The sequence below is a fragment of the Lichenostomus cassidix genome, chromosome 3 (assembly GCF_008360975.1).
Source record: "Lichenostomus cassidix isolate B80296 chromosome 3, HeHo_3.0, whole genome shotgun sequence".
NCBI classification, from domain to species: domain Eukaryota; kingdom Metazoa; phylum Chordata; class Aves; order Passeriformes; family Meliphagidae; genus Lichenostomus; species Lichenostomus cassidix.
In genome coordinates, this window is record NC_139483.1 from 53,623,202 (window position 1) to 53,648,240 (window position 25,039).

Sequence of the window (25,039 nt, forward strand, 5' to 3'; positions counted from 1 at the left end):
TGCATGTGGCCAGAAATAGGGAGGCAGAGGCAGTGCTAGATCCCATGCAGACCACAGGGACAGCCTCTGTTCTGTGACCCTTGGCACTCACTGATGTTGTCCTCATGAAGCTCTGATTTGTCTTTGCAAACTCTCATGTCCCCAGCTCAGGGAGATGGGGGTGAGTGATGTCACACGAGGTGCAGGGCAGGATGCAAGCACTTGATCCTGTAAAGGTTGCATTTGTGCTGGGAGATTTAGCAAAAGTGATCTTTGTGGCCTTTCAGTACTTGAAGAGGGCCCATAAGAAAAATGGAGACAAACTTTTTAGCTGGGCATACAGGACAAGGTGGTAATGGTTTCACACTAAAAAGACTCAATTTAGACTAGACATGAAGACGTAATTTTTTACAGTGAGGTTGGCAAAACACTGAAACATGTTGCCCAGAGAGGTGGCAGAAACTCCATGCCTGGAAACCTTCAAGGTCAGGATGGACAGGGCTCTAAGCAGCTCGGTCTATTTGAAGATGTTCCTGCTCACTGCAGAGAGGTTAGGCTGTATGGCATTTTAAGCTCTCTGCCACCCAAACTATTCTATGTTTCTCTGATCTTGTCCAGTATTTACTATTGCCATGTCCTGGGTGTGAGCCACATATTGCCTCCCCTTTTCCGTGTCTAAATTTATCAATGATTATCACTTCATTTAATCCACCTTTAAACAAATTTTTAGAAAATATTTTCACCTGCTGCACAGATAGTTGAAAGAAATAACAGCATGATTACCTCTGCCACATATCAAGAGTTATTCAGACTCTTACCAGTTAGGTTTTGTTAAAAAAAGAAAAGAAGAACAGACAAGTGGGCTAGTCCTAGTGTATTGTGTTTACTTTTGGTACTACCTCTTCATATGTACTGCTGTGCCGCATGGTGTGTCTGTTTGAGTTACCATTTGTAACAAAAGCAGCTCTAGAGTCTCCAAAACACGATATGAGCAATCTGTTTACTCCAAAATTGCAGCCAAACTCCCAATATCTGGTGCTAGCTCCAGGAAAACTTACTGGTTACAGAGATTAAGGAATTGCCTCTGCTACTCACAACAGCTCTTCCCAAATTTTACTACAAATGAATCTTTTTTTAAAGGCTCAGAAAGAGGAGAAAACCCATCCCAAACCTACTAGTGAAACTACCTAGAGCAGTGCACCCAGTGTTTCCTGTCATAGCAAATTAACAGCTAGTTTTTTCACTTAAAAAAAAGAAAAAATAATGTTGCCATGAAGTAGTATAGCATTACTAGAAGGGTTAGGAGACGCTGACTTAGTGAAGTGTGGTGCTAAGTCCAGAACACTCTACCTTTGGTTGCCACAGTGCCACTTGGAATAAATATATTGGTCTAAGTCTTCATTTTGGTTCATTTTCCATGTCTCCCTCAGAATGCTACAGTGAAAGTGAACATGATGATCCAGAAATAACAGACATGCCACCTCCACCCTACACAGTCCAGACACCACCTCCTCCTTCGGTAAGTGTTCCTGTAATTGCCTTGTTTCTCGTTGCAAGCTGGTTGAAACAAAACTCTCTTGAGGTGGTGGACCCCTAGGAATAGCCTAAAACAGTTTCTGGAAACATTCACCCTGTGAAACGTGCATGCACTGACTGCCCACCCTGTGGCAGAGCACACAGTTATCACATCCTGCACCACAGGGAGCTTTGCACTGTAAAAGATCAGCTCCTTCCTATTTATCTTGCTGGAGAAAGGAAGGTGTTATTCATATACACATTGTATTTTCTTTACGTGATTTTTAACACTCCACTATGAGCTGGTTTTTTCATGCTATTCTCTCTTTCTTTATAAATCCACCCTGAAGCATCTCTCTTTTTGTGACCCTGGTAGCATCATCCAACAGCTTGGTATTTAATTATTTGTGTGAGCTGTTTTTAAGGCTGCTTAATTTGAAGCTGCTTGTGTGGCAGTGAAGAGAAGGGAAAGAGGCCTCTTCATACAGTGATAAAATCTGTTGTTTTTCCTCTACCTCTGAAAAATAGACTATGAAAATAGAAAACAGGCATTCTTCCAAAAGCTATGTAGCATATTGTCCCAGGATATTCTTTCCTGTCTCACTTCATTTAATAAATTAGAATAAGCACTATGCACCCTCATGAGTCTAATCAAATTGACTTGCCTAATTATTGACTTCTTGCCCTATTAATCTTGTTTCTATATAATTGTTTTTTTCCAGCAATCTCATTGCTCTTACATGTGCTTTAAATGGATTTAAAAAAAATTCTTTTAAACTTTTTTAATTTTTCCGTTTTTTAATTTTTTTTTAAGTAAAAAAGGAAAAGTTGTTCATTTGCTATCATAGGTAGCTTCACTAGTAGGTTTGGAGTGGGTTTTTTCCTTCTTTTTGCAGTCTTTAAAAGAAAAGTTTCATTTGTAGTAGAAAAAGAAGAGCTGTTGCAAGCAGCAGTGGCAATCCCTTTAATCTATGTAACCAGTAAGTTTTCCTGGAGCTAGCAACAGGCACTGGGGGTTTGGCTGCAATTTTGGAATAAACAGATTGCTCACATCATGTTTTGGAACCTATAAAGCAGCATTGTGACAGTGTTTTGCACCACATTTTTAATTTTTAAAATTTTTTCCATTAAAATGGAAAGTCAAATTTGCTTAATTCTGTGTTTAGAGATGAGAGATCTGGTTTGGGCTGGTAATGCAGCTGAAATAAGGAGTCCTGAGTTCAAGCCTTTTCCTGCTCTAGCTGAAAGTTAACACTGAGAGGTGAGAAGTAATATACTTAGTACTACATGTTCTCATTGCATCTCATGGAAGGGAAGCTTCTGCTGTCTCACTGTTGTGGTACAAGTTCCTGTGTGACACGCTGAAATGACATCCAGGACCTGGGGTGGGCACAGCAGCAGTGAAGCAGGAGCAAATCTGAAATCTACAGATGAGCTAGAAAAGCTTGTGCAATCATAGGCATTAATAAAAGGAGATGATGTACACAGGGTCGCCTGTCTGGCAGTCTCTAATTAGCTCACATAAAGCTGGGAGCACATGTCACACTGTCACCCACTTGCCCCCCTCATCTTCAGTCAGATAAGTCAGTCTTCACTTCCTCTCCTGAAACGTGTAGCATTTATCACTAGAACAACCTGCCTGGCACTCGGGGGTGTGAGGCCTTCATTGCAGTGTAAAACGTGATTCTTTACTGCCTGTATTAACTGGAAGTTAAATGTGACTGAGTGGCTATAAATATCAGAGAAAAGAAGAACTTTGGCAATATGTCTCCAGCAGTTATTCTGGGCCGTGGGTCGGTTAATGAAGCGTCTTGAATTTTACACCTCAGTGTCTTGCCTTTAAGGAGGCTGTGGATGTCTTTTCCATCTGCTCACCTCTGAGTAAATGCCTGCATTTTTCCACATGATGAGTTTTAAACAGGTGCTGTTTTTTAGTTTTCTGTTTTTCTGGTTTCCTGCTGTTTCTTGGTCTGTTGCTGCAGAGGCGATCTCCGGTTGTCTCCTTCCCATAAGCTCCTCTTGAGTGCTGGCCTCCACATTTTGGCAGGGAACACGTAGGAGGCAGGCAATGGAGAAGATGCTGAGGGCTTCTTCTTTCTCAGGCTGTCCCTTAAAGGTTATCTTCTCTTCAACCTTTACCTTTGTCAGCTGATTTACCGTCTTATTATCCCTTAAAATCCCTTCCTTTGTGGACAAAGGTTAGTGTCTCCTGAGCAAAGGTGTAATCTTTTCACCCCAGAACTAACCACTGGAATAAGCTCCACTTGCTGTGGGTCTGCCCTGTGCTCAGCTTGCTTACATAGTGAGTGGGAACAGCTCTGTTTGACTGCAAGTTGGAGTCTTTTAAATTCTGTATTTTATACCCTTTTCACTTCTGGACAAGTGCTGAAATAAGATAAACACTGGGGGGATTGGGAAAGCACAGCTTCTACTAAAAACTCAGTTCTAGGAGTGGAGCCCATGGCTGTCTAAGGGAAGGGTGGTTAAACACTGCTTGCTGCCAGTTTATTTGTTGCAGGGGTCTTTAACCAAGCTGTGAAGTCTCAAAAATGTGGTGGATTTGGGTTCATATTGTGTGGGTTCAGCTCTTGGCCTGCTTCAGTTTTCTCAAATTGCTACTGGAAGTTACACTCATCCTGACAACTCAGCCCAGCTTCAAGAGTGCCACAGGCATTGACTAAAGTTAATTTCTTTTTATTATTTTATGCAGAAAGGCCTCCAAATTTCTTGACATCAACTCCAAATTGAAAGCTACTAGTCTGGAAACTAATAGACACCCAGGTGCAGGTTCTGTTACGTTTTAGAGCAGCAAACACTTTGCTGTACTTCTAGCAGAAAGTTTATACGTGCTGTTCTATTCTCTGCTGACTCAAACCATTTGGAAATTTGTAGGAAAGAAAAGTAGTGATCGTGAGCTTTCCATGTCTATGCATAGTTTGGGATACGTGGAAGGAAAAAAGTAAGTGAGGAACAAGTAAATTATAACATCTGTAGGGCAAAAGTTAAACTGACCACCTGCATTACTTTGTCCACGTGTGAATGGATTTACAGTTCAAAAATCAGCAAATATGTTGAGACAACAGATTGCAGCAGTTGCCAAAAAAGCAGTTGAAGATTTTCATGGTCATAATTTTTCTCTAAAAAATATCTAGAGACTCATTAATCGCTGGTGAATTCTTTATGATCTGTTTTTTAAAATATCCCCAAACGTAAATTTATTATCATATGGATGATTGCAAAACTTCCAAAGGAGTCACTCAAATAAGTAAGGTAAACATTTGTCATGCCAAAGGAAAGACAAAGCACAACACATATGCAGAGAAAAAGAAACACCTTCTGGCAGTCATATTTATTCTCACCCATATTTTTTAATTAATGCACAATGAAAATGAAAACAAAAAATTATTATTCCACTCAGTGAGTAGCAGTCTTCATTTCAATGATATTTTTTTTTTTGGCATGGAAAATGCCAGAAAAATAGAGGTGAGATCTAATATCTTCCTTTCCCAGCTTTGAACAATTGAAATTGGACCATCTACACCATGTGGGCAAGAGCTTTTACTGTTTGGTTGTTCTGCTTGACTTTACAAATGCTTCAACTATTTGCAATAGGAGCGCTTAGATGAAATGCTTCATATCACCTGTGTTCCCAAGGGTGTTTTTAGCACTCATAGTTTACTGCAGCATCTCCTTGTCCTTTGCTTGAGGATGCATAACTCAAGGTTTTTATCTGAGAAACAAAAACACACTTGAAATATAGTGTTGGAATTTTCATAGAGGAATAGGAATGTGGCAGTCCTGCAATGTTTGGAACAGTCCTAGAGGAGTTGCGAAAGCACCAGGGAACATGTCTTATGAGGAATGGCTGAGAGAGCTGGGTTTGTTCAGTCTTGAGAAGAGGAGGCTCAGGGGGGACCTCATCTCTCTCTACAACTCCCTGAAAGGGGGTTTTGGTGAGGTGGGAGCCATGCCTGCAGCGAGAGGACTGGAGGAAATGGCTTTACACTGAGACACGGGAGATTCAGATTAGTTATTAAAAAAATGATTCACCATTAGGGTGGTCAGGGATTGGAATAGGTTACCCAAGGAGATGGTGGAGTCACAGTTCCTGGAAGTACTCAAGAAGTGTCTGGATCTGGTGCTGGATGATGTGGTTTGGTGTTTTAGGGGTTGCAGTGGTAGTGCTGGGTGTATGGCTGGACTGGATGATTTTGAAGGTCTCTTCCAACTGTGACAGTTCTCTGATTCTGTGAATGGCTTTGAAAATTTACAAAAGTGAAGAAGCTGCTAAAAACAAATAGTACCCACAGTCGGATATTGGTAGTCCTCATCTTCTGAATTGACTACTAGTTACATGATGCAGCTGCATTGGAAGCACAGGAAGACAAATCTACTTTGCTGTTTTTAATATAAGAAGGAAGTAGTGTACACTATACTATACAACACTGAATTATGGAAGTTCATAAATCATAACAAAAAATTTGTCACTCTGGTTTCAGTTTGTTTGAATAAAACTTATTTCTGGTTCACTGGGTTATAAATAGGTATTCCAGGCTGGTCCCTTTACTGTGTTTGCAGCTTTTCCAGGTTTCCCTAGCAACACCTTCTCAGCAATGTTCAATATTTTCAGTCTAGTTATCATCTGTTTTAGTCCTTACACAGATCTATTCTACATAAATATTTGGAACAGAAACTTGCCAGGACTGTGGTCCATCAAGTCTGCTGTTCTGATACTGGCATTGGCCAGTAGCAGATGATTTGCAGAAGCAAATTTCTGCAGTAGCAAGAAATCTGGCTTTCATATCATGATTATCTCATTACAATTTCTGATAGCTTCTGCTAAGCCTTCTTGCTCTGGTAAATGATTATCCCTTGAATGGACTAGGAAAAATACTTTATTGTACTTCAGTGCCTGGGACCCCTTCTGTCTCTCTCTGGTTATTGTATTGGTGGAACTGTTGAGTGCTTCAAGACAGCTTCATGTTCAATGGCTAATTTGGGGTTTCTCTTCTGCACTCTTAATTAGGCCAATAAAATGAAGACAAATTAAAGAAGGAAGGTAAGTGTGAGACCTAGCATAGAAGGCTACATTTAGCACAGTTGCTTTCCTTAGTCTTTGTTTCTAGGCATTGTCATGTTTATATCTCTGTCGCCTTTGGCTTGCTTGTGGCTTGGTTTCTGAGGTTATTGCTCTGTAGGAAATTGATGGCCCTACCTCAGGCTTGTTTGGATGAACAGATAATCAGATTACATAATTTTTTTGTCATTTAGCATTTCAGCTGCATATCCACATCATGTAGAACCTAGGAACAGAAATAACTTGTAAATAATTTTTCTTCTTTCTCTCTGCCCTCTTTCCTTTCTCTTTTTGTTTCTGGAAAGCAGGACCAACAGAAGTCATCTTTCACCTCAACTCTCTCAAGTGAGGCATCTTGTTCTCTCTCCTCTCCTGAAAGCACTTTCAACTCCCAAGAATCATCATCTTCCTTGGCATCCAAAGTGGTTTATTCTGAGAGGCAGTCCTGGCTTGACCTAGTTAACAGCTCTGCCACAGAAGAGGGTGATCAGCCTTTAACATTCTGCGTACAAATTCATTCTGATGAGCCACCAGAAGCAGTCTGTGGAGATGCAGCAGAAAACCAGGAAGTCCAGCTTTCCAAACCCAATGGTGGATCACAAACCTCTTACTTAAATGCAGATTCACACTGTCTAGCTCTGCCAGATGCAACAGGACAGCGATCACTAGCCAAAGGTGAGCTAATGAGAGAAGAGATTCTTGCTGCAGAGCTGTACAATATGAGAATTACGGGCTTCCTTAACTTCCTTTCCCCTTCCTTCCTCTGAGCTCTTCGCTGAAGAGTTTTCCAGGGGCAGATAATTTATAAGAAACATTTAGTTTATTGCACCTTAAATATATAATTTAGGTTCTGGTTGATAGGTACCTTTACAACTTTTTAAAATTTTACCTATATGTCAGATCATAAGATCTGTATATAAATCTAACATAGACATAATTTTATTAACAGTCTTTATTTCAATGCAATTGTCTTTTATTAGTTAGGATTGAGTCCAAATGCGAAGAAAGTTTGTCACAGAATGGATACTCGAAGCAAAATGGAATATGCAGGAAATTATGAACATGGGCTTAGGTCAGTCCAATTTTGCAAATAAATGCAGTTGCATTTACTTGAAGTGCATACTTCCTATTTGCTTCATTAAGCTTCATTGTAGTCAAGAGAATACAGCTGGAATCCTGAATCCGAAAGTCTATTAAGACTGGATTTTGTTTAAGCAAATAGGTATCTGCACAGTAACCACCTACTGAAATGTACTGCTAACTGGAAAAGGTGGCATAGTTAGAAAAGAATGTTATGCTTTGAGAGAGTTCCTGTGGAATCTAATTTCCATAAGTTCTGGCTTTGCAAGTTGTGAAAAGGCTGGGGCTAGCAGAAATGGAGTCCCTAATGAAAATGTTACAAAGACATATTAAATACATTGTTTTCTGTAATTTTACCTTCTGGGTTAAATTTGACAAAGTAATGTTTTTGGAAACTATTACTGGGGACATTCTAGTGGATTGTTGGAATGTAGGTAATAAATACCATAGTGGCTTGTAGGTCCTGTTGAGAAAGATTCAGTGGTTGGTCTTCAGAAATCCAAACTTTTGCTTAGAATATGTTACTCTGGTATTGTCAGAAATCCTGCAATGATGCATAGGTTACTGCTTTCCATCATAAAAGTGACAAATACTTTTATGGGTGGTCATAGAATAAGTATGACACATTCATAATCAAAGTATAGTTTGATGGGCTCCATCATACTAATCAATAAAAATGGGATTAAAATATAAATCAAGGCATATTTTGGTACATTCCTGTTGTTTGCAACGTGATTTAATTTTGCTAAGAAGAGAGAACGAAATGAATTCTTCTGTTGCTCACTGCTTAGCTGATGGGCAGCCCTGATGGCAGAGCACAGAACAATTCCATCCTAACCATGGTGGTGACCACTGACAGAATTCCAGAAATAGGTAATTTCACTGAGACAGTCATTATGGAAAGTGTATAACCTCACTAGTAATTGTCTGCATCATAACCCATTGCTGAAGAAGTAAAATGTGCAACATACCCAGATTTTTTTTTCCTCTATCAGTCTGCATGCTATGGGGAGGTATGCAGAGGGCTGGTGTGTGGGGCCTTCCTCTGCAATGGCCAGTGAAAGAATTGAGGAAATAATTTGCAAGGAGATTAAAGTACTTCAATTTGAGAATGAGGTAGGAAAAGAATGATTAATATAAAACAGCAATTCTGTTCCATATGAAAGTTATAAAAAAGGATGCAGTTCTGGTTCTGTGGCTTATCCCCCAAGAGTTTCCCTCTCCAGCTAGCTGATAAGGATGTGCACAAATACTGTGAGATGAATTCAAGTTGTTGGGTAAAATCTATCCACAGATTCTCATGATTTACAATAACAGGTAAGAACACCCTTGTTATCTGATGTGAAACAAGAAGGCATACCTCAGTACAGTCTATTATTTGCTTTACAGTGCTTCTGAATAGTGCATTCTGACATGTTTCTGAGTCATGAGACTGCATCCAGGAGGAGACAAGTCTGTCTTGTGTCAACATTTGTCCTAAAAGCACATGTTGCCTGTGTGTAAGGATGGCCCTGCTGCCAAAAGAGCAGCTATGTAGTTTTTGATCTCACTCCCCACAGATCCTATGGGTGTGTCTGTGCTCTTTCCTTCTCCTGGTGAGGACAAAAACCCCTGCCATGATGTTTTCTGGCCACATTCTGCACAATAAAACCCCATGAGGAATTTTTGGTTGTAGCTGATAAGAGCCTAGAGCTGAGGTGAAAATTTCTAGAACTGAAGAGAACTTTTACCGGACAAAGCCTAGAAATGGAGACCAATTTGAGAAAAGTCAATACCGAGAAGGAAGAAAGAGTAGTTGTGGTTTTGTGGGAAGAGCTTACCATGAAAAAAGTACAAAACAGTGAAGAAACCTTAGTGATGGGTTAAACAATGAAAGAAATATTTTTTGGAAATAAATGGATGAAACTCCATTAAAAAAGCTACAGATTCAACTAAATGGTGATGGATTATTTTTTCAACAAAAATTATTTACTGAACTCTGCTAAGCAACTGTGACTGTCTGGTGCAAGGAGCCATAACATATGATGTTTTTAACAACATTTCCAACCACTCTTAGTGATGTTGTGAACATTCTCAGCATTAATTCTCTGCACCAGTTACTGGGGAGAAGTTACTTACCAGAGAGTGATACACATGTACAAAGAAGGGGAGTTTATCAGCTTTCTTTTTTGAAGGGAGACCAACATTATGCTTCCATTTACTTTTTGGGAATATTTAATACTTTGGTGATGCAGCTTGCTGCATGCACAGTGACAAAAGATTCTAAGCTGCCTGTGATGCAAAGAAACTGAGAGGTAAACAAGAAACAGCTGAGAATACAAACGGTTATCTGACTACATGTGCTGCATCCAGAAGCTGGCCTTGCCCCCTCCAGGATGGCTAGACACGCTCTCCAGCCAAACTCCATCCATTGTATTTCTTCTGGCAGCCACTGGAACAAAAAGTATCTGACTATGACCTACCACCATTATGATCAAAAACCGTAATAGCAAAAGGAAGCCACAGGAACGGAAAGGTTATATAAGAAAATAGGAATGTGTGTTTCTATTTATTTAGGGATCTACTGCTATAGCAGTAAGATCACAATCATATGAAGTTAATGCATCTTGTCAAGGCATTCTTATCTTACCACTTCTGGTTTATTTTACCTTAGCTCACAGTAGCTGTAGAACTGCTGTGTGCTGATATTTGCAAACTTGGACAGCTTTTCAAATACCACTTGAATTTTATCTGGGTTGGTTTCGTGGGAAGGAGTTGGTTAAATATGAGCTGGATTCATTCAATTCCTTCTGTTCTCAGAACTGACATCCTCTTCCTCTCTGAAGTCTGCCTGTGCCAGTAATAGCCAGAACAGATCCTCTGGTGTGCTCTGGCCCCTTTGTTCCTTCTGAAAAAGTTAGAGAAAATGGCTAAATCGTGGCTGAGACCAGTGAAGAAATGTGCTTATGGTGAGAACAACTGTGTAGAGAAACAACTTGAATAATTATTTTGTTTCTCATCAAAAAAGCTTTAGAAATCACAGTGAAAACTATGGTACTGTGGTTTTCTGAACTCTCTGAAAAAGAGATACTTATTGATGTTGTTTCCACTTCAGTCAGTTTATGAAAATTCCATCCCTCACTGCTGAGTCCGCTATACTGTTAGATAACAGCATCTAATTGTTGGTGGTAACACAGTTTTCCTATTATTTTCTTCCAGTCTCTCCTACCTTAATTCCTCATTTGCCAGTGAGGATTTTGCCTGAGCTATGCTCATCTAATTCAAAATTTTTCCCATATTTTCTGTTCCACAGTTATGTGGAAAATGTGATTTCCCTGAGGTGACTTCATATTCCCATTAAAGAGCCTACCATCACTATGGAGAAGGGCTAAGGGGTAGATAGGTAGGTGAGGGCAAAAATAATTTATTGCTTTTTTTAGCTCTGCTCTTCCCAGTCTGGGTGTATGTGTTCTCTCCCACTGGCATCAAAAATTATAGCAGAATCAGAGACAGAGGTGCTGGCAAAGATACAAGAAGCTCATAAGGGTAGCAAGAACAGAAGGAAGAAGCAGATCTGTTTCCCCTGGGATTAATATACAGCTGGGGATCTGTGAGATCTCAGTCACAGAAGCAGAGAACAAATATTTACATTTCAGATAAATTTAGTCAGACGTTCTGTTGGAGGTGGTTTTCAATGCAAAATGCTTTCTGCCAAACATTTCAAATTTCTATATCTTTACCACTGGGAAACAATCAACTTTATTTTTCACAGCTGCTTTTTGAAAAGTTCTGGATAATTTAATTTACGTAGGCTTAAAGAGCATTTAAGCTGAGATTTCAGACAGGCTCCTGTATTGATGCTCCAGGATGGAGACTCTCAATACCTTAATGTCTCCAGGCTGTGGCAAGTTGGCGGACAGGAGGGTGGAAGCTGAAAACTGAGGAGGTGAAGAATAGGCATGTTGAACCTCTGGCAGCTTGTTCTTGTCTGTGATACCTCCTGTTAGAGGGAAATTCCAGATAAATGGCATCAAGCCTCAGAATTGTTTTTTGCTTCCCCTAAATCAGAATTTGTCAGTTGTGCCTGAGATACTATTACTGCTCCAACCCAGAAGATCTCTTTCTCTTGGATGTGAAACTATCACAGTTTCTATGCAGAACTTCCCTTTTCCCTAGGTCAGCACTTGTTTTTTTCCACTTTGCTCAGTGTGGAGCCTGACAAAGTTAAAAGAGATACACAACACTGCAGAATTCTTCTAGAAGTACTCTGAAGCTTCAGCATGCTGTTAGGCTTGTGAGTGAAGGGCATGGTGTAGGATCCCAGGAAGACAAGTCCTTCCAGTGGCATCACTCAACAGAAATGCTTGTGATTAGCAGTGCCAAGGCAAGAAAAAAGTGCATCATGCATCTGTTCCCCCCGATTGCAAATACACCATCATAGATGTCCACAATGTGGAATATCTTTCCACTGTGGCCATTTATTCCTTACCACTAATACTTCAGTAGGTCCTGGGAGAAAAATGAATGTGTTTTATCTTTAAAATAGGATGAGATAAAGAAGTGCTGTAGTAGCATTTCAGTTTCCTAACTTGTATGACTGAGACAGAAAATGCTTAGCTTGAGGAGTGGCTGGTGGAAGAGATAACTTGCTGTATTTTATTCTGAAGTGAATTTAAAGGTGCCTGATGTGAGCTGTGTGACCCAGCTGGAAGGAATCACTCCAGAGCAGTGCTAGTGGGGTCCAACCTATCCATATTATTAAGATTTCTTTACCAGTGGAATATATCTGTCCTTATAAACCTTCAGAGTTTAAAAAAAGCTCAAAGCAGAGATGGCACATTTGAGTTTGTGAGTCTGACACAGACAATCTGTTCATTTTTACACCAGGACCTGAGCTTATGTACTGTGTGCTTTTTGCATATATTTTTACTTTGTGATAGAAAGCAAATATTTTGTAACAATTTGGTAGTATGGTCCAGATGCCACAGGTTTCTTTCACAGGAAGAATCTAAATCACTGCAGCCTAGGAGTACAGAACTGGTGAATGCCTGTGCCTCTGTCAGAGACCTGCTCCTCTGCAGGTCATTGCTCTGACTCCAGGTTCAAGCAGTACCAAGTTCTGGGAAAATGTGCTATGAATGTTTGAATCTGGAGAAAACTTCCAGTCTGTGCTAAAGCCTTTAGTCACGTTGCTTTATTTCTATTATCCAACCCTAATTTTCTCACAGGTGTTTCATGGGAAAAACAGGCAAGCAAACAAAAGGTAGTGCTTTCTTAATTTACTTTTGTGGCATTAAGAAATACTGAAAGGCATCATCGTGTGAGTGAAGATAAATATGTATTCCTATCACAGATCATTTTACTGGGCTTGTTAATTGAATTTTAGATATAATACCTGTGCCCTTCCTCCATTGCCTCTCCCACTTTCAGATTTTCAGTATCATTCTAGTGTATTCAGTGGCAACTTCAAACCTGCAAAATGTAGGCTTTTTCTTTCTGAACTTGGCTGAGGGGTACCTGAAGGTAAAATTCCAGATAGGTAACGGAGAGTCTGGCCTCAATTTATAGAGGTTTATTGGCAGACATGTCCTTTGTCAACAGCAACAGTATCTGCTTCTATGCAAACACACAATACTAGGATACTCTTTTATTTTTAAACTGTCATTGAAATTAGTGAAAAATGGAGAAAAAACTGCTATATAACTCATACCTGGCTCTACACAACCTGAAAGTTCCAGTCACCCTCATTTTACAGCAATTTGCTGAAATTCCATTTAGTTGCTTTATTTCCACTTCCTTTATCCACCCGTTATGAAGAACCTGGCATATTCCTCGCCCTTTAAAATTACCTGACCCTGATTAATCCTTTGGGCAATGAGAATGGTGGAAGAATAAAAAACAGGAGAGGAGTTTCAGGTAGCATTCTTGAAAATCTGCAGGAGCTGAGTACATTTTGCTGGGCAAGTGCATCATCTGGGAGGCTTCTCCTGGGCTTTTCTAACTTTGGCTCCATCTTTTTCTGTGCTGAGTGTTACTGTCTGCCTTACATTTATCCACAAGAGCATGGAAGATATTAGAATATTTAGCATGGAAGAAGAATGTTCAGTGAGACTGTTTTCTCATGCTTGCTGCTTTGTAACTCTTTTAGGACACTGAGTTTTGAGTTAGTCTCAGAAGGTGTCTGGAGCAGGGACCTTAAGTCCCCTGTGGGTTGGCTTTATCTAAAAGTTGCTGGGCAGGATTGAAGCAACTTTTTTTTCTTCTTTCACAGTCTTTCTTGGATAGCTGCTAAAAGTCAATTCATCCCTCTAAAAGTTACTGGGCACAGTCCTGATGGGTGCTGTCTACAGTAGAGTTGAGCCAGTGCTGTGCAGAATCTGGCTAATGAAACAAGCAGCTGCTTCATCCCAAGAAAGCAGGCAGGAAACTAGTTATTACGAGCCTCATGACATGAGCCAACAGTTTTCAGGAAATACTACTGCCGTGTATTATGCCTTACACTTCCATTTTTTTTCTGTTTCCTGCAGCTTGTTAAATATACAACAGTTCTCCTTTTCCTCCCCCAGCAATGTACCAGTGTTGGAAGTTATATTTAGTTTTTGTCGAGTTACAGTAGGCTTTTTATAATCACACAGTAGTGAAGAATAGGCCAGCAACACAGTGAAGGCAAATATTTGTAGCATATCATAAACCTTTCTTGTAACCTAAATATTTAGAAAGAACAGAGATGTAGAAGGATGCGGTACTTTATAAAACATGGAAAAGATAAGAAGCAGCCTCCAAAGCATGCTGATATATTGCAGAAGTCTTTTAGCTGCAGCATGAGTGAGCAAAAGGACTTGTTCCTTTTGTTCAGAATATATTCGCTGACTGCAGGTGATTTAGAAAGGTACATGTTTCACTTTTCTTTGAAAGAAAAAACGACCAGCCATTTCAATGGGCATAAGGAGGACTGCAACTGAGAAAAACCAACACCACTAGCCCCAGTGATATAAAACCAAGTGTTATCTGAAGTGGATCATGAAGGATTCATTAGCACCATGAAAACAGCAATTGCTGTAAGAGTTTCCTTTAGAGGTCACTGAAGCAGTGTGGACTGAAGGACAAGAAGCGAGTTGCGCAGTCTGTTGCTAAAAATGCCCTTCTGCTAGAACACCCCTACATATGCCTGGTACATTTTTAGTTTCCATCTGTTCATTTTTAAGTTGTTTTATTCTGAGAAATGCCTTTGCTTCAATTTTCATCTTGTTATATGCTATTCTCAGCTGTTTACTCATTTTTCCTTTCATGTACTCTCTGTCTTGGAATACGGTCCTGCAGCTTGGGAGCCATCAGAATAATTAAGGTGGGGGTAATCAAGGTTTTGTTGTGAGGCATTACAAGCAAATTCTCTGCTGCAATCTGTGAAACTCAGTGGCAAGACATTAGATGCGCCAAGGGTTCTTGCTTTAATCTGTTTTCTAGGGACCTTCTCTTGGGGCCACTGAAATGTTTCCATGTTTCATTTATTTGCTCAATTTTTTTAAACTCAGTTTTCAATAATTACCAAAACCTGGTGATAAATCAGCACACCTAAGAGCATTTGCCCTGTGAGTTGCCAGATAGAAGCATAATCCACTCTATGTAACATGTAGGGAAGGGTAAATGGGTGTAGATGCTATCAGAGTCATTTCATTCAAACACAGAGTTACTGACAGTTATCCAAAGTCTGTGATATATTCTGAGCATTAAAGCAGCACTCTATTAGTAGTGATACAGGCTCATATCTGTTTGGATCATTACCTGGTTCTTAACATTTGGCTTTGGAAGTAGGTCTTTCTCATAGGCCTTATTACCCTAGAAATTACCCTAATTGCCCTTGGTTTTAACTCTAATACCATTATTTTGACATGGTTGAGAGACTTCCTGATGGCTGAACATAATATTTCTGCTATCTGCTGCCACATTCATTTTCTCATACCCAATTTATTCTTTTCCTTGCAGACCAGGAAAAATGTGATGATGATGAGATGGAGCGACTTTACAAGTCGCTGGAGCAAGCAAGCCTGTCTCCCATTGGTGATCGTCGGCTGTCAACTAAGAAGGAGCTCAGGAAATCATTTATCAAGCGCAGCAAAAACCCCTCCATTAATGAGAAACTCCACAAAATTCGAATGCTGAACAGTACATTAAAGGTGAGTTCACAGATCTTGTCAAGGAAAAGCCTGAGAGAAAGGAACAGTTTGGCTGAAAAAAGAAGAAACATAGACTTCAGCCAAACTCTAATTACATATTTACTGAAAGCCCCAGAGAATTTGGTTAAGTTTTTGAATTTTTTTTTCTGCTTCATTGTGAATACTGATCTGTGTTTTATTGTTCAATTTGAACTGGAAGCAGAGGCAATAGCTCAGGAGGGACTCTTCTTGCAGAAGTTCCAGCCCATTTGGAAAATTTAATAAAGAAAACTTCTCTTAGTTAACTGGAAAACTTGCAAGCTCAGCTGAATGCACTAAACAGGGGAGCCTTAAAAAAGGAAAAGCAGACAAAGTACATTGATGATAAAGGACATGAAAATGACCCTGAGCCAAAAAAAGTTTTCCTTATGTGATTATTAGAGAATGTACAGGATGTGCCAAAGCTATTGTAAAGACCTCCTGTAACTAAAATATTTTTAATAACAAAAGCATCCTGCTTTTATGTTAGAAATATATCACAAACTCAAGGGGTGCAGGGGTTCAGGACATGTTCCATGAAAGGGCCAGTAAATCAGTCTGGAATATGGGGATTTATGGAGCTGTTTACTTGCCAGCATCTAGTGTCACAGAATTTCAAAGCCTGCTTCTGAATGGTACTGAGGGAAACAGAAAGCCTAACCATAGCATTTATATTATAAAGAGAAGAAAGAAAAAATGCAAACCTGGGGCTTCACTGGCGTCCTTTTTTATGCCTTAGAAGCAGGAATTGAGTAACTTGTTTTACATGTATGTATTTGGATTCAAGAACTGTAAGCTGGAGAAATGCATGTAAAATGGTTGAACTTGATGATCTTAGAGGTCTTTTCCAGCCTTAGCAAATCTGTGATTCTAAAAATTTATCCTGTCAGCACAGTCATTGGTTTGACTATTAGTTACAATTGGAGGCTTAGCTTTGGCATCTCAGCCTGTGTTGAGATTCCAGAAAGGTACAATTTTAAAGGGAATTGTGAATAGAGGCATTCTTCCTGGCTTCATATGAGACCTGGAGAAGTCTCTCCTTAGCATCAAAGAGTTTTCAGTGATATGGCAGTGACTATAGAAGTATTCATTTGCATCAGCAATAAAGCGAGCCCACCACATCACTGAAAGTTAGTTTAAAATGTATGTTTATTCTATAGGATAGGAAGCTCCATACAGAAACATTCTGAAAGGTTTTCCCTGATAGGAGCCTCACTGATGAATCTAAGAACCAGTTAGTACAAAATGGAGTTGTGTTTTTTGGGACAGTCACTTTCACTAGTAAGGACTTGAATGGGAGCCTTAATGTCAGACACGAGCAAGGAGGACAGTGGTGCACTGATTTAGAATGGGAGTATTGTATGAGTTGTGATTAACAGTGTTTATTAACTTAGCTTTGTCTAACACTTGTATTTAATAAGGAAAAAAAAGTTTTAGAGTGTTCATAATGTATAAAATGTGTTGATTACTTATGCTTTTATTCTCTCTCTTCAAACTCAGAAACTGGAGTATTGACAAGATAAATACAGCACAGACACTTTCTCATAGACACGAACAGAGTTTTGTACACAGCAGTGTTTATGTTAGCCTGTCTGAAAAGGCAAATGCTTGCAGTGGGGAGGTGCCTTATTCTTTACATCCGTGAAATTATGTGCTTTTAAAGTCAATTTTCTTAATGCATAATATGAGACATAATTGGAAATTATGGAAATTTAAAAATCAGGATTTTTTTTCTTCTGATCCATATGTACTGTGCTTTAATTAAAACCTTATTAGTTTGAGAAGTGATTTATGCAAGTCTCAGTGCAATTTTAATTTTAGACTTTTGGCTCCACATATTTAACAACAGATTAATGTTGCTTCCACAATATATCATTAACAAAACATGCTTAGAATACTTTGGAAGAGAAGGCAGATATGTGCAAATGCATCACAGTCTTAGTGAATGTGGGAATTAGTGTTACAGGGGAAATTCCATGGCATGACTTTTTGCTACCAAGGTTGTCCAATAGTAATACTCCTCTCCATTCTACCTCCCTATCACCACTCTTCTCTCTTAAGCTAACTGCACATATCCTTACATCAATGCCAGAAGTCTTCTTACAAGGGCTGGCACTGGGTCTTGAGGGTAGGATGTGTGTAAACTGCAGTTGAACAAGCTTTCACATTTCAAAAGCAGCCAAGGCATCACAGAGATTGGAGCAGCTGAAGGTTCATTAGAGTAGTAGTGGGATATGGATATGTAAGCAGCTGATTGCTGCTGTCAGAAAGTGAAGTGAAGGTGTGGGAGTACTTTCAAGATGTTTTGAAGGCAGCCACCAGCACAGAGGGTCCTTGGGTGTGATGAACGGGTGGCAGCAGCAGAAGATGGTTAGAACTATTCCATCAGCATCACACTCAGACTGGAGGGACAGAGCCTGACAAAAGTAGTTAAGGTTTGTTAGTGCAGCATGGTGTTTCCCTTAAAAAACTGTACCTGCTAACTAGGGCTTCTCTGTCCTGTGGCCTACTGTATGGGTCTGTCTGACAAAAGATTTTGGACCAAATGACTTCCAGAGGTCCCTTCCAAGCTCAACCATTCTGTAGTTCTGCAACATACAGAGTCTCAGCATCCCTGCATCAGTCACTGCTCACATCTTACAAGTGAACCAGGGTGCCTGCAATGGCCTGAGCTGCCCTTGCTTGAAAGCAGATACCACATTTATTAGTAGTAGCTGGTGGTAGATGGCAGCCACATGTGCTGTAGCCACTCCACTGCCAGTGCACAAATTATATCCAAACTTATGTTCAGTCTAGCTCCCAAAGAAGCGACGTTTATAATGTGGAATAAGTATTTTCTGAGAAAGTTACAAGTGCTGTGAATTACAGAAATAAATGCTGTTGTGTCTAGTTTCATGCAAGTACCCTCTTGTTGAGAGACATCATAACAATGTATAACTTTCACCTGAATCTTCTCTCATGAAATTTTGTGAAGAAGCCTATAAAAAAAAATCTAGATGAAATCATAACTTGCCTTTAACCGGGAAGAATTTTTGCTGTAGACATAAGTTTGATAATCAATGCTGTAAAAGCGGGAACGAGCTGCCAGGAGGATGGATAATTGGCCATCTCCTAGTGACATGGTTCTCTAATGTTCCCAGAGTGTTTCTGTTAAGGACAATGACCTTGAGTTTCTGTGCAAATAACCACTTGTTCTCTTCCTAGTGTAAGGAACATGACTTGGCCACAATTAACCAGTTGCTAGAGGACCCAAAGTTGACAGCGGTGAAGTACAGAGAGTGGAGGAGCACAAACATCATGCTGGTCCAAGACATTTATCAGCAGCAGGAGGTCCAGGACATGTCCACAGAGAATAGTGAGGAGCAAGAGGTGACTCCACAACCAATCACTGAAAGTGTTATTTGATCAATGGCTCAGGGCAAGGTTTTTCTCCACGGGTCTTCATGTACAAGCAATTTAAGCTGCTGTATCTTGAGGTTTGTTTTTCGCTAGTGTTCAAAAGGAAAACAATCCCTTCTCCAAAGTTTTGACTGCTCTTGCAGAACTCATTTAATGTCAAAAGGGCAAGTTCCCCAAGTTCAAAAGGCATGCCTGAACCTGGCCTGCATACCGAAGAAGACTATTTCACAAAGCAGTGAAGAAATATTTTTCAGTTTTTGGAGAAGAAAATTATAAGTGTCCAGCTCCTGGAAGACACAGTACTGTGTAATATGTACTGTATAAATACAAGATCTTTGGGATTGTTTTAAACATGTAACTTACCTTGAAATGAAACTAAACTGATACCAACAGGATGTAGTCTACTCTACCTTTTTATCCTCTATGGTAACCCAATGTATGCATTTTCATCTCTGCATCCATTTACTTCACCACTCTGCGTTTAAACCGAGAAAAACGGAAGAGTAATTATGCATGACTTTATAATAGAGAAAGCTTCCAGGCACCCACTTTGGGCTCTGCCTGATGTTTGATGAGTTTCAAATTTATTTATGGTCCAGACCAAGAAGGTACTGTCTTTCTACATGAAGAAGAGAAGGTCTCTCAGTTTTTGCTAACATGTAATTTACTCTTCAGTGAGAAAGTTTCAACTTTTCTTATGGACTAGGAAGAATTCCTTGAAGATTATGTTCTTCTTTCTTATTTTTGACAATTGGGAGTATATAAGGTACAAGTTCATCCCAGAGTCCGGCTTAAAGAAGATGATTGAGTTCACAAGGCAGAAGCTAAATAACTAAACTCCTAATGTGGACCTGGAAGTGTAAAACAAAGCTACAAATATTTTTGTAAATATATGTAATTTTATGGCTCATATGAATGTGACTATGTACTGTATAGATGTTTTATTTATATATTTATATATGCTGAATTTCCTAATATAAATAGGCACATGTTGGACCGAACCCACCCAGAAGCGAGTGCTTACAGATTGACTTGAAATGCCTCTTTGTTTTTTGTTATATTATAGGTCACAGTAATGGCTCTACAGCTGAGACTACTCTGTGACATTTGCAGTGACTCTTTCTTCTGCTTTTCTAGCTTTAAGTTTTAGATGAAGAAAATACGTACAGCTTAGGGTCTGAAAAAAGTTCCATAAAGTTTCAAGATTTCCCTCTAGGAAAACAAAAATAAGAGGTTTTGCTGTAGGATCATGATTTTTTGGCTTCATTCTCCTCAGTACAAGATTTTGGGTTTTTGCCTTCCCCTCAACTGCAGTATAAGGAGTTTTGCAGAGTGCTAAATTTTGAAAAGCAAGAATTTTCCCACCATTCTCAAATTAACGCCACTGCAGGAACTGTGACAACCTGTACTTCTGTTGTTATTTCATAAAGATATTCTTTGTCAATAGTTTTCAATACAGTTTCTCTTTAAAATGAAGAATAGACTTTAGAGATGCAGCCATATTCATCTGTCTTTATACATTATATGTTTTATCATAGCTTGACTGAGAAAACAAAAGGTAATGGTGTTAGTGGGAAAATATGAAATCTTTTCCATCTGTGTAGTGATTGGTTTGACTGTTGACATTGCATTTTAAAACTCAGCAGCTTTTCTTTTAAAATAGAGACATGGAAGTAGATGAAAATGACTCAATGGGGAAGCAGACACAAAACCCTGGATGGGTTAAAAAACTATTCTTTTTCAGGAAATCATCATATGAGTGGTGATTTCACCACTTCACTAATTCTAACTAGAAGTTGACAGACATTGAGCAAGCTTAATACCTGGTGCAATTTGGTTTAGAGTAATTGCATCTAAGAAATGGAGCCCATTTTCAGGTTTCTTTTTTTGTTCATTTTGGGGTTTTTTGGTGGGTTTTTAAAAAAATTTTTTAATTTATTCCTAATTTTTAAATTATTCACCATTCCCAATTGAAATGCTGTCAGTTAACTGCTGAGAGCACCCTGAAAATTAGGAGTGTAGGGATTAATCCTCTTGGTCCATTTCATTTTTAACTAGCTGGTGCTAAGTAATTGATTAATATTGGAGGTCAAATTGCATGTACATTTTCTATCACAGATGTGAGTTTCCCATGAAACAAAGCATATAAACACCATTTTTCTTCAAAAGCCTCTTCACTGAGATGTTGAAAAGAAGCACATGCTTAAGTGGTCTGTTGAGCTGGGCCAGACAAGTCAGTGCCTTGAAGTTCTGAGCAAAGTCCTAGTCAACTCCATTTGCTGAAGCAAATTTGCAGTATACAAAGAAAAGCACTATGTGGTGTGTTCGTGCTGTGTTGGCTCTTTTCACACTGTACTTGTATAAGCAGATACAAAACAGTTTTCCAAATACAGGGGCAAACAAATGCCTTTGGACTGCCCAAACTCTACTATTGGTTCTGACAGATTACATAGCCTAAATTTGCTTTTAAAGTACTCTCTTTCAGATGGTCAGTAGATTCTTATTGTTGAACTATTTGAGGTTTTGGAGACCTGCTGAGAATATATAACTCCTTAGAAAAGAACAGAAAATTATTAAATTGGGTTACTTTAATCCTGTTCTAATTTTAACAAATTTCTGTGTTCAGGAAAACAAATGTAAAGGTTTTATGAAAGTACTGTGCAGGAAGTCTAACTCCACTCTCTTCAGCTACTATTTAGGCCCAAAAAAATGGAAAGATTGGAAAATGCAAAGTGAAAATTGCAGTAGAACAGGATTAATTTTCTGGCATTACTAATTACTGTGACAGTTTTTGCCTGGGTTTATCACAAGGGTCTGCCCAGCAGTGTGAAAGCCATAATCGGAGACAGAATTACGCACAAGCTGACAGCTACAGCAGGGAGCCACCTCAACAGGAGAAATTTGGACAAGTCTGTGCTCTGCTCAGTGATGCTTCGAGTAACTGGTGTTTCTTGGTCTGGATTTGGAAGACCTGCACTGTTGACTCATAGCATAGGAAGCTGTGCATCCCTAGTGTGTGAATGTCAAGAAGTCTTTACCCATCTGCCTCAAGGGACTTTTTTTAATGTACTTTTTCAGGAGAAAATATGTGTGCATGGACATGTGCACATGCACAATTATTCCTCTGTCATTAAAGCCAGTTGGTGCAGCAATGCAGATTTTGAAATTACTAGTAACAATATCTAATTTCAACTGTCTCTGCAGCTTTTCTGGAAATTGAATCTCTCTGTTCTGTTTGTGTATATCTCATGAGCTACCAGAATGAGGTGGGATCACATTTTGTTTCCTGTGATGGGAGAGATTTCATGTGGGGATTGTGAATTTTTTCATCTAGTTCTGAGGAATCAATCAACACTAGGGTTTCACCTTGTCATGGTTTTAAGTCCAGCTGGAGATGAAACACCATGGAGTTGCTTGCTCAGCCCCTCTCTCTTTTCCCTCCCCACCCCAGTGTAATGGGGAGGAGAACTGAAGTAAAGCTTGTGTGCCAAGACAAGAACAGTTTTATAATTTAAAATAAAATATAACAATAGTGATTAATAATAATAAAGATAATAAAAAGGAAAAAAACCCAAACACAATTGCTCACCACCCCCTGATCTGCCAGACCCCTATTCCTGAACCCAGATCAGGCTTCCCTTCAGGGTAACTCCCCCCAGTTTATATACTAGGCATGATGTTCTGTGGTGTGGAATATCCATTTGGTTGGTTTGAGTCACCAGTTCCAGCTATGCTAGAACATAAACAACATCATATAGCACATAAATAATGTGCTACTTTTCTTATTTAAATAATTTTAATTTTGGAGGAAAGCATTTTGAGAGAAAAGGCTGTTTTGGGGCAGCCAGGGAGGGAGGGGAAATAAAAACGTGGTATTTGATTTAAAACTCTGTGGAAATTCAGAATTTAAAATTATTTTTAACTTGGAAAAATTATGGGCTTGTTACATCTATTGTGTAAGCCTGTTAGCTTACATATCTATTACAGATTTAATATGAAAACCTGTATTTTGAAACTTTTCAAGTAGCAAAGGAGCCCATGTAAGCATACTTCTATGAGAGGAACTCCATGTATTGTGGTTGGGGTTTGGGGTTTGGGCTTTTTTTTCACTGTTTTGCTTGTTTAATCATAAAAAAGTAACCAATTGTAATGAGGGCCTAGGCTTACTTCATTTATATGAGACATGTCTTTCTGCTAACAGGAAGCCAAAGTGGTTTTCTTATAGTAGTAGAGCCAAAGTGGAATTTCCTGTTTTGTGTGAGGCATTTCAAAGCAGAAGACATTTTAAGATGTCAGTGAGCATTTCCTTGATGCTTGAAGGTTTATCCCATTTTGGTTTGGTTCAAGCTACAACATTCTTGCATTTTTTGAAAACTGGCTTCATTATCAACTGAAACAAAATTTGAAGTGAAAAAAAGAAAACAGAACAGAAAAAGCTCTCAGCTAAGATCATGCTGAAATTCACATGTCTGCATGGGGTAATGGGAGCTAAGCTTGCCAAAAGCTAAGCATTTCAACACTGAAAAGAGATTGTAAGGTGTTGAAAAGAGTACTACATTCCTTAAAATTTGCTATGGGAGAAATTCCAAGACTTGTGTGCTCTGGAAAAAAATGAATGTTTTCCTAATTTATTTCCTCCTCATAAAAGTCCAAAGGGAGTGGTTTATAAACTGGCAGCAAGTTAAAGATCATATATGCATGTAATTCATTGATAGCTTGACAGTATTGATGTATGATCTGGAAATGAGTGACTTTAGATGACTCAGCCTGTAACACAGAAGATACATTTATTTGGGAAAGCATTGTAGCTCCCAGTGTCTCAAACTTATGCACCACATCTGGTCCACATGAGGTCCATTTTGAGGATGTAGGTGAATGGCTTTTCTATAGGGCAGATAGCTTGTGTCATCATGTCATAGCTTAGGAACCACTCCCTATGTCCTTAATGCCTTAGGACCTACCTGAATTATTCTGACTCTTGAAGCTGCTTTTGGCAGCTTTATCTTCTCCCAACTAAAAAGAAATTTTAAAAAAAGCTATGAAAACACATCTCCCACTCTCACATGAAGAGAAAATAGCACTGGTCTGGCAAAGGTTCATGTAAGTCACCTTATTTATGAGTGTTTAGCAAAACAACTCACCTTGTGCAAAGCTTTCAGATCTGAGGACAGGCCCAGAGGAAGAACCGGTGTGTTTATTCCACTTAGCTCCATGTAGAGAGGGAAAGTCATGCAGAGAGGAATATTTACAAGGACATCTATCAGCAGCGGCAGGGCCTGCAGCACCATGGCAGTGTATGGAATCCCAGTCTGGTATTTTACCTGCTGAGTCTTTTTTTCCTTCACTGGTTTAAAACTCACAGCACAATGTTGGCAGTCAGCGCTGCCTTTTTACTGCTTTGCCCACACGTGTGAATTGATTTTCATGGAATGATACACACATCTTGCAGAATCAGAGCCTTATGTTTGCACTTGTCAATTAAACACTGAAATGAGAGAATATTTTGCTCAGCCTTTTTTTATTTTTTATTTTCACTCCAGATTTTTCAGTTTACTGTTATAAAAGAAAATAAATTTTTGTTGGTTCTCTAAACAAGCAATTTCGCCATGGGACTAATATTATTAAGTTGTATAAGGTGAAACCAGGAGGAGCCAATGAATGGTTTGACTGATTAATGCTAGTTCTCAATGTAAAATTTGAAACTGCTGTTAAATTAGTTAACTGTCTTTAATTGGTTGTTGTAGGCACCCTTTAGGAAGTTTGGTCTCTTCTGACAGGTAGGGGGTGTTACTGGATTTTTTTAGCTCACAGAGCAGTC

General features: G+C 39.2%; 1 protein-coding gene across 7 annotated transcripts in view; it reads left to right on the forward strand.

Annotated features, from left to right (window-relative positions):
* IPCEF1 (interaction protein for cytohesin exchange factors 1) overlaps nt 1-24,720 on the forward strand; it is an 89,525-nt gene extending 64,805 nt beyond the window's left edge. For 5 of the 7 annotated variants that reach the window (XM_085055811.1, XM_085055809.1, XM_085055816.1 and 2 more), the window contains 4 exons: nt 1,410-1,498; nt 6,877-7,246; nt 15,614-15,804; nt 19,027-24,720. In XM_085055811.1, the coding sequence (XP_084911937.1) occupies nt 1,410-1,498; nt 6,877-7,246; nt 15,614-15,804; nt 19,027-19,227 (851 nt within the window). In that variant the 3' untranslated portion in view covers nt 19,228-24,720. The remainder of the gene's footprint in view (nt 1-1,409; nt 1,499-6,876; nt 7,247-15,613; nt 15,805-19,026) is intronic. The other 2 variants (XM_085055813.1, XM_085055810.1) reach the window with 1 other exon arrangement.
* The last annotated feature ends 319 nt before the right edge of the window (nt 24,721-25,039 follow it).